Genomic DNA, 10,750 nt, shown 5'->3' on the forward strand with positions numbered 1-10,750 from the left:
AGTTTTGGGAATGGAGTTTGTGTTTCGCCTTCGTTGGCGATACGCTCTTTGTAGGCCGTGTGAGGCCAAGCACGTAGATGGAGTGGTTAAGACCTCGTTGTGTACCCTGCAGGGACCACGAGGCACATATGCCTAATGCTTGTGCGCAGTTTTGTATTCGTGCAAAGAGGCACGTATTTTGATATGCTTGCATCGTCATATCGCGAATAACAACACGAGCACTTGTATTTTTTTTATGATTGTCTGATCTCACTTGGCACTTGCACGTGTTCACACGTGAGAAGACTTGAGATACATAAATATTGACATTTATGTTTGATGGTCGAGTAGTTATACCTTGCGCTTGTACCTATGAACACGAACGTCCTAGGGGTTGTATGCGACATCGATACACTCGTGTATGTGATAATTCCCCTCTTGGTATTAAACTAATGTTTTCATCCCTGATTGACAATATGAGGATAATGCCTTCGCCGACAAGGATCTTCTTTGTGTTTGTTGTGCTGGAGCACGAAAATGTTCGGGTATCACCTCGACATTTCTGCTCGTGTTGCCCTGCGGGGAACACAAGGTCGGATGGGCCTAAGTACCTCGGAAGAAGAAATTGTGGCTGGATATGCCTAGCTAAGGTTAATTTTTGATTTCAGAATGCGATGATTTTCGTCATCGAGATGGCTCCATTATTAAATTGTTTAACTGCCTAAATGCCTAAGTATTTATGGGTATGGTTGCATGAGGCACACAGTTTACCCGTGACCTTTGATCTGTCCCGAGAGGACTTATAGCACATTGTCAAAATATATGCTTGTTTCGAGACTGGTTTCAGTTGTGATGAACTTTGTGGCGAGTTCGTGTGGGCGATAGACCCATCTCGTGAGTTAAGCTCACCTGTGTTGAAAACGTGTGGTTACACGTATTTTTTCTTATAGTATATATTGTGTGCTTGGATATGTAATTGATGAACAATCCATTGATGCCCTTGAATGCAAATGTTAACCGTTTGATCACGATAGTGCTGCTCATACTTGATCGTGATGCTAGAGTTGTAGCTTCTTTGCTTTTTTTGCTTAGATAGTTGTCGTCATTGTCTAAGTGGTTAGTGTTTGACATTGTCGCTTATTACTTAGCAATATTCGTTACCTTGCTTGCTTACGTAGTACTACTCCTGTACTTATCCAGCTCGCAAGAGTACTGACCCCATTTTATGGGGATACAGGTGTTTGGCTTCTAGTGGTGTGATGGAGCTCGATGTGCGGCAGCAGACTGAACCCACACTCTAGAACTTGAGATCTTGGCAGTGGTCTTTGAAAAGGGAGATGATGTGCATTCCTTATGTATCAAATTATAATAATTAAAATGTTTCTTCCTATTGTCTCTTCCTGTGACCCACTTAGAATTTCTAACTGTTTTCCTTTGCCAGATTTTCCGCTTTGCGTAATGTTTTAAAAAAAAAATTACCCTAAGAAATTAAGGATTTTCCAAGTTGGGATTTTGGGGCGTCACAGAAGTGTGTGCAACAAAAAAAAATGAAAGTGAGAATGAGATGAAATTACCTTTTTCTCTACTATTTATAGAATGGAAAATGTGGTTTAGTTCAAATGAATGGCTAGGATTGGAGGATGAGGGAATGGATGGCTAGGATTTGGCCTCTTCCCTCTTTCAATCAACTTTAAGAGAAACCAATTATTGTAAGAATCTATTATTGTTCATTTCTTGAAAAAGCATGCTATTACTTGTGAAAGTGTACAAGCGTTTATTTTTTTCTACCTTTTCTAGAATCTCATTAATGTTTCTCTCTTGCAAAAGCATGTTATTACTTGTAAAAGTGTGCAAGCCTTTATTTTTTTACCTTTTCTAGAATCCCCCTCTCTCGTTTGGGATTCACAAGGAATCTTGGGGCCAACACTTGGCGCCACCCAAGAATGCTCCTCTCTAGGGGTCGACCTCCCTAGAGGGGATGGGTTGGGTCCTCATTAGGCCCAATCCAAACAAGGGCAATATTTATTATTATTATTATTTCTCATCATATTGGGTTTCATGGATTGTGGGTCTTTATTTGGTTCCAACCTAAGTAGGTTCACTCTATAAAGTGCCTTAGATTAATTTACTCATTAAGCCTAGGTCTCTACCATGCTTAATAAAATTAATCAATTTTTATATATATTGGATAGCCTTAGTTAGTCTACTTATATTAGGCTACATTTTGTGATTAAAATAATCATCTATCATACTTACTAACTAATCAATTAACCCCTTAGCTTAGTTAATTAGCTTAGTTAGTGTACTTAGCTAACTTGTCTTAGGTCAATTATTTTTTCACAGTTGATCTGACATACAAGCATATACAATTCAAACTAATTAAATTGTTAAAGAACAATTCAATTACAATTTAATTTACAATAACATATATAACAATGTTTAATGCTATTTATATTATACAAAACAGTAAAAAAATTGCAATCATTGCTCATGTTGCTTAAGGCACGACAATAACTTCTTATTGACCTTATCCATGTTTTTGATAAGGTTAGTTTGACTATGTAGCATGACGTCCTATGTTTTAAGAAACTTCCTAGCTTGTCATTTTCTTTTCTTAAAAGGGTCACATTTACATTCACTTTGGTAGCACTTTTTCTTGCATGCTTCAGACTCCATCTAAATTTTTCCTCCATGAATGAGCCACTGATGTCTTTTTTGTCATCATATCAGCTTTCAAGTTCGAATTCAAACAATGTCAGGTAATCATTCTTTCAATCATTGAATGTGTCATATACAATTTTGCTTAGTATACCAGGGCAACAGGGTGGTTGCTGAACAAAACCAAATTGTTAAACCACTCAACTGGCTAGTTGACATTCAACTTCATTAATGTTGTGTAACCAAATATCCCTCCTCATGAGACCCTTCATTGTCATAACCACATCCTGTTTATCCTCATTCATTGCGTTTACATATGGGCACCACATTACCTACAATAACATTTCATTCATGGTTGGTCCTATATCGCATCATAGTCAAAATGTAGAAAATTGTTTAAAGAATACTTAAATATGTTGTGGACATCTTGCACAATTTTGCAATTCAAATTTCCTTGTTGATATGAGGACCCAATACAAGAAAATTCAAGGGACCTGTCACATCTCATGGGCCTTCTAATGGATATATGCAAATATATCCAGACATATAAAGATCAATACAATAGTTAATACAAATTCATACATAATATAGTACATGAACAATTTCTACAAAATACTTGAGTATAAATCAAAAATTAAGGAAAATTAAAAGAGTTAATACCTCCAACAACACAAACATTCTAGTGATATTTTTTCTATCATTCTTTCATTCATTAAAACTTGCATATAGTTGTGCAAGTGCGACAACTCCTCATGCGTACTCATTGATGCAGTGGCGTAGCTAGGATTCATGTGAGGGGGGGGGGGGGGGGCAAACAGGGGTGTAGAAAAAAATTTGGTCTGATAGTCTGGGGTTCGGGGGCAGCGCTCCCCCCCCCCCAAATTTTTTTTTGAGATAAAATAAAAAATGCCTACAATTATTAATAAAAATCTATTTCATATGGACAAATCAAACTATTTGCTGCAGTCGGGGCTGGGCTAGGACTAGGCTAAAAAATGGATAAAAAACCATTTCATATGGAATCAGGGCTGGGCTAGGACTGGGCTTTTACAAAAAAAAATTAACTGTTTCGGGAGGCAGGGTTGGGCTACAACCTAGTCCTGCCCCCCCCCCCCCCTAGCTCCGCCTATGCATTGATGTGATCTAGTGACACGACATATTAGAAGTATGATCCATGGATCATCTTTCTACCAATGCCAATGAATAAGCACGTGCCGAAAAAATAGAACAAGATGTTCTCACCTCTTTGTCTAGACTATACATGCCCTTCCCTCCAAAACCGGGTAGCTTTGCACTCAAATTCTATGAAACAATAGTCATAGTGGCTTCTCAACCATCCTATTTTGAGCATGCCACCTTCGAATGCATTCTCCCCCGCTTCTAAGAGCCCTTGACCCAAGTGATTGAAATTTCTCCACTAATGGCCAGTTACTGGTTTCTCATGGCACTTAAATCTGATAATTCATGTCACGTCCTCCAATGTAATGGTCATCTCAATGCTTCTGAATTGGAATGTGTTTATTGACAGATTCCAGAATTAGATAACGGATTCTAAGAGATTGTGATCAGTATTCTACAGTGTAATCTTAAAAAAATTTAAAAAATGCATATGATTTAGCCAATCCTTTGTGTTCTTCGTCAATGCTCAGAACCACGTGTGCTCGAAACCAGTAGAATTGGTGCATGCGGGATGTTGGACCTTCTGCATCTTCTCCATGCAGATCCTGAATACACAAACCAATATAACATTTTAAAAATTAAAATACAAGATTGAACCTACTTTTTTGTAACCTAAAAGCAAGCTTATATACACACACATAAGTTAAGGAAAGTACCTCTTGACGAGCATTGGATCATGTTGGTTGTTGAGACTTTTTCCATGAATAATGCACTATCTCCAATCCTAGGAAAGGAAGAACCTCATGTGCACTCTCCAGCTCAACCTCACTCTCTTCCACTCCCTGTAAACCCTCCACAACTGCCTCAACTTTTCTCTCACCCTCCTCCACTTCTAGGCCCTTACTCTCCTTCATCTTGCCTCAGCCACTACAGGTGGCCACGCCCAGGGATTAAGGTTAGCAACAACCAATGGGTCCATCTCTCCCTCCTTCAATGTTTTTGGGATGAGAGATAATATTTTGGCCGCAATCTTATTAGCCTTTTTGTAGCTTCAACCGTATCTTTGGACCATTATGAAACCGCTAGTTGTTGTTTTATTGGAAGTGCTAGCAACTGCTGGATTGAGCCAAGATTTCGACGATCCAACTTAGTGAGGGTATTTTTTTATGCATTACACTTAGATTTTTGGACACAGATCAGGCTCCCACTATACTCAGGCGACAAGCTTATTGTATGTTTTTTTATATGAACTATGAATCACTGCATAAGAATCATCAAGTACTTCAGGCTATGTGTTTGAAGTGCTTTTATTGTTATTTTGCAAGCCTATTGGAGGCAGTGGATTTTTTGCTTTTCTTTGATATTATATTGCAATACTTAAAATAAAAAAAAACCATACAATAATAGAAATGTGAAATAGTCTACCAAAAATGCATGAAAAACTCGAAAGTGATTTTTTCAACGACAAAACTGACAATGTTTTCAGCGACAAATTGATAATGTTTTCAAGTATAACCAAATCGAAGATAAAGGCATACCCTTGCTTAAGGAAACAAAATGACAAACGAACACTCGCATAACTTGAAACCATATAAAGTAACTCACTCGTGCTAATGTTTAAAAAAAAACTGATTTACCTATAGAAAATGACCTTACGAGAAGTAAAAAAAATGATTCACCAATGGAAAACAAACTTACCAGAAAAACTCAAGGATTAGCTGAGAAATGAGCCCTCACAATGACTAGTGAAACCTTAACCAAGTGGGATTTGGGCAAAATCCAATACTTCACCTTCCAGTATTTTGGTACCAAAAAATTGATAAAATTTTAAGTACTAGTCAAGCCTGGATCGTCAATTTATCAAGCTAATTAAGCCTTAGTTTGGGTTAGGGAAGGTTCGGCCGTATAGGCCATAGCTCACCTGCTAAGCTCACGAGCCTAATCTGTGCCGGATTGATCTAGGCCGCCCCCCCCCCCCCCCGCCGGAATGCTCATGTCAGCCCATGCGCGGCCTCCCCATAGTCGGGCCAGGCAAGGCCACAAAAACTCGAGCCCAGTCCATTGTCCACCCTAATCTTGGTACCCAAAAAAAAAAAAAGGGAACATAACGTATCCATATCCTACCCACGCCTTAAGCATACACTAGGTTCTTTATTATCCACTAATTACCAACCCAGGGTCCAGATTCACATTTTCTTTATCGAATCCATGTTCATACATATTACCAGATGAGGTTTCACCAAAGCGATTATTCATAAGGGCCTCTCATCCGAATCCGACAATTTATTTCCGCATATGAGTTCTTAAATTAAGAATCCAAAAGGATATTCGGATCGAATTTTTGATTTACCCATTCACATTATTCTTGGATCCTAATCAACATTGCAAGTGGAATCCAAGTTTGGTTTGGGTCTAATCAACGTACCCCGAACTGTGTTTGAGAACCCTTTTTTTGGGAAATGAGAATGGTGATGAGAGTGAAAATGAGTTATTTTCAACTACATCCATCATCCACCAGTTGACAACTCCATCCCCATCTCTCATTTTCTTCTTCACTCTCATCTCTTCTGCAACACCTACATCCAAACATAGCATAAAAGAATCAAGATGTCAAATCCTTGACTTTATTCTTCTTTTACCCAACCCAATTAGGGTTATCAACAGGTGTACCAAACCCTATAAGATCCAAGTATGGTGATAAATAAGAATACCCAATTAAGACCTAAGTTCAGACTTAAAGATCGGATTAATACATGGAATCAGGTATAGTTTGTGAAATTTTATACCCAAACCCGGGCCCAACCCGAGTTTCGATTAAGACCTGCAACTTTTCAATGTAAAAATGATAAAAATAATATTATTTCATCGAGTATGTCTGGTTCGTGTAGTTTTTATCGGGTTCGGATATGGTTTCTTATGGTGGGTCTGATTAGACCCAGGTTTGGACCAGATACCATACCCAAAAATTAGAGCCAGGTCTGGTTCCACCTGAGTCCGAACCAAACCCGACCCATTTTGACACCCCTAGACCCAATATTACTACAGACACTTTAGATCCGGATTTAACTTTACATAATCGGGTATCATTCGGATCAGAACTTGGGATTAAAAGATCCAGACCCGTATCCGATCCGTTTGCAACCTTTACTGTTTGACTCTGAATCAGGCAAAGTCCTTCTCAACAATTAAAAAGGCCATTTCTGTCATTACACAAGTCAGTCAGAAACCCTAAACCTTCAAAAGGGTGCAACCCTCCCCCCCTAATCCCCCTCGTTCTCTGTTTAGGTTTCAGCAGAGCAAAGGGGGAGAGGAGATCTCTTCATCTCCAACGATGTCGAAGAGAGGTATGCCATCTTTCTCTGTCTCTAGAGAATCGAAAGCAACCAACTTGGGGATTCGATCTCACGATCTCCATTGGTTTTGTGCGAAACAGGGCGTGGAGGTAGCGCCGGGAACAAGTTCCGGATGTCTTTGGGTCTTCCAGTGGCGGCGACGGTGAACTGCGCCGACAACACGGGAGCGAAGAACCTCTACATAATCTCCGTGAAGGGGATCAAGGGCAGGCTAAACCGCCTCCCCTCGGCCTGCGTCGGCGACATGGTCATGGCCACCGTCAAGAAGGGGAAGCCCGATCTGAGGAAGAAGGTGATGCCCGCAGTCATCGTCCGCCAGCGGAAGCCATGGCGCCGAAAGGACGGCGTCTACATGTATTTCGAAGGTACCCATCTGCAGAAATCCATCATTTCGGAGTTTCTTAGTTGTTTGATTTTGGTGTTTTGTGGTTTGTTGGTGGATTTTGATTGTGTTCGTTGTGTGGGGATTGGTGGGGTTTTCATTTCTTTTTCGGAATTTGATGGCTGAGTTGCATTGGTGTTATATTCTGGTATTTTGTGTCTTTGTTAGTTAGGTTATTTTGTGCCTATTGATTTTTTGTTTATGATAATCTATGCATGTATCCGTCTATGTATCGTGGTTGTATCTACAGGTATATGATTATTTTTGTTATTTGGATTGGTGGGTTTCCTTTTCTTTTTAGGAATTTGATGTCTAAGTTGTATTGGTTTTATATTTTGTTATTTGGATCTTTGTTGGTTATTGTAAACAGTCATTTTGTGCCTGTTGTTTTTTTGTTTATGTGCATCTATCTATCTATCCGTCTATGTATCTATGTGTATCTATAGGTGTTTGATTATTAAGCTCTTTTTGGGAACCGGTGTTGGAGGGATTTGCAAGGGGTCCGGGGGAATACAAAAGCTGGACTTCAAGGGATATGGATTTCAAAGGAGTTGTGGATTTCCTATATTGTTTGGAAGCATAAGTAACTCCTTCAAGGATTCAAGCTTTCAACTCTTCTTGATTCCTCACCATGCTTGGCTGTAGGTGACTGTAATTAGCTTATTGAGTGCAACAGCTAAGTTGATTGGGTTTGAGGAGGATTTATAGAGGAGGGAGACCCTGCGAATAGGGGATTTACTGAGGTAAATGCGGTAAACAATTTGAACCATCCTAAATTCAGGAATCCACTTGAATCCTTGTGATTCAAGGAGTTGTAAACACCTCCTCTTTATGAGAGGAGTTAAAATTTGAAGTTTTTAGGATTTGGAGGTGGCTGATTCCCAGCCGATATTCATGCCGCCTTTCTCCCAAACACAGTCCAAATCCTTTTGGACCCTGCCACGTCACTTAACCGGACCCGACGCCCTCCCAAATCTTCCGGTACCCTGCTCCCAAACAGAGCCTTGTTGTTGGCAAACATGAGCTTCTGATCTGGTTGTTTGATGTGGGTGTGATGTTTCGTTGGAAGGATTTCTTTTCGTGATTTAAGGTTTGCAACTCACTGCTTTTGTTTCCGTTGGTTTGCCTGTGGGGAACAGACTTAGTTCCTATATTAGATAAAGGACGCTTTGTTATGATAATGGTCATTGTCTTGTATTCTGATATATGGTGTGATGGGTTTGATGATTTCTGCTTGAGGCATATGTTACATTTCCATTTGGTTAGTCATCTGATTGGCATATTTCTTATAAATCTCATTCTTTTGCATCCTTTATAATGTCTTTTCTTTATGAATGGCATTATCTTACTTATTCTCTTATATTTTTTGTAATGGTTTTTCTATCTTTTGCATTCTTTTATTTTATTTTAATTTTTAATTAGATGAAGTTGTGTTTAGTCTCCAGATGGAGCTATTGCTAGATATATTATCAGTGTTACTACTATGAGTAGCTGTCCGTTATTATTCTTATACAAGTTTATTACTTGTTGCTTATTTCCATGGTTGGCCTACATTTAGTTAGTAAATCACACTGTGTACTATCAAATGACAGCGTAAAGTGTGAATCATAAAATATGCCATTGAATATGCAACTTCACTAAACAGAGAATATGTTACTCTTTACGTTTGTGTTCTGGAGTCTTTGAACACAAAGCTTGTTATATTATTCTATAAAACCATAAGGAATTCCTCAATGTAAATTGTGGTCAGTTCTGATGATGCAAAAGATTGCATTTTTTTCTGTACATTTGTATATGCATGCTAGAGGAGCTTGTTTTGAAAAGTGTCATAGCTTCATAGGTTTTCTGTGGCATATTAGTCTTGAGGTAATGCTTTTGGTTGGTCGAGAATTACTTCAGCCTATGTAGGATGGAAATGAAATGACATTATCGTATTCTATGATTTAACCATCTATTTTTTTTTCTGAATACATCATAGCTTATGTAGTGGCATATTAGTTATGTACATAGCTGATATGCAGGCTCTCTAGATTGTGTGCTACCATGGTTGATTGTCATTGATGTCTAGTAGTGTTTTTAGTTGTGGATTAGATGTAAACTGGTCTCATGATGTTATCTGCAAAGCTATTTAGGAGTGTAATCTAATGTTTCAATTTAATTAGCTAAAACTTTGGAAAAATGTGAACCGAAGAATATGCATTTGCCTGGACAATTTTTAGTGTAATTAAATTTGATTAAATTTACTTATATCTAAGTGGATTTTGTTGCTTTTCTTTCTCTTGAAATGCTGAAGAATGAACCTTATATTTATTCTGTTTGGTTGGGCTGCTATTTATTGCAGATAATGCTGGTGTGATAGTGAATCCAAAAGGAGAGATGAAGGGTACATACTTTCTTCACCTTCTGCATCACCGACCATGAGTTAGAGTCTAGTTTTTTCTTCTTTGGGCACAGATGCCTGAGGAAAATGGTACTGGTTTTGCAAACTGCCCTTCTAAAATGGATGTGTGCTTGGGTATAAAGGGGCGCTAATGTTGTGGCTTCTTGGGATTGGATTGCATCGAAATTCCAAACAAATTTTTAATGTGTGTTTAGAATCTTTAGATTTATCCATATAAACTTAGATGCGGAATTGTGTGCAACACAAAATCCCAATTTATGCTGCTTTTTCCAGATAAATAGATTCTCCTCAAGAACCTTTGAGTTTGTGATTCATATAGTACACCTAATGTCTGGTTTTGGTATTTTCATACAGGATCGGCAATTACAGGGCCTATCGGCAAGGAGTGTGCTGATCTGTGGCCGAGGATTGCAAGTGCTGCAAATGCTATAGTTTGAAAATATCTGTGGTTTCCATATCACAGTTTTTGAGTTTTAGGGTTGCAGTTGGTTTTTTGAAAGCCTTAATGGAACCAGGCTGATTGAGTTTTGATTCATTCCATGTATGACAATTTTGAGATTTTCTTTATAATTGGTAGCTTTAGACTTCAATGTGGCTCTCAGTACCGTTCTTGTTAGAGTGAATTGATATGTATTTTATCTTGCATCCTGTGAACGATAAGAGGTTGTCCTTGCCACATTCGAACCTTTCACTGGTATTTGGAGCTACTTCTGATCACTTTTGAGTTCCATAACCAAGCCTGCCATTTGATCTAGCATCTGTCGGTGAAATGACTGCAGTGCCACACGGAAGGTAGTGGTGGATAACAGACCTGTTCTTGAGCCCGGATTATTTTAAAATTGTTATTTGAACAAAATG

General features: G+C 38.7%; 1 protein-coding gene across 1 annotated transcript; it reads left to right on the forward strand.

Annotated features, from left to right (window-relative positions):
• The first annotated feature begins 7,024 nt into the window (after positions 1 to 7,024).
• LOC149845477 (large ribosomal subunit protein uL14-like) lies at positions 7,025 to 10,534 on the forward strand. The gene is made up of 4 exons (XM_089995770.1): positions 7,025 to 7,100; positions 7,190 to 7,474; positions 9,833 to 9,874; positions 10,247 to 10,534. The coding sequence occupies exons 1-4, from the start codon at positions 7,088 to 7,090 to the stop codon at positions 10,327 to 10,329; spliced, it is 423 nt and encodes a 140-aa protein (XP_089851896.1). The 5' UTR covers positions 7,025 to 7,087; the 3' UTR covers positions 10,330 to 10,534.
• The last annotated feature ends 216 nt before the right edge of the window (positions 10,535 to 10,750 follow it).

Source organism: Nuphar pumila, chromosome 2 (assembly GCF_984573655.1).
Source record: "Nuphar pumila chromosome 2, dmNupPumi1.hap1.1, whole genome shotgun sequence".
Lineage (NCBI taxonomy): Eukaryota > Viridiplantae > Streptophyta > Magnoliopsida > Nymphaeales > Nymphaeaceae > Nuphar > Nuphar pumila.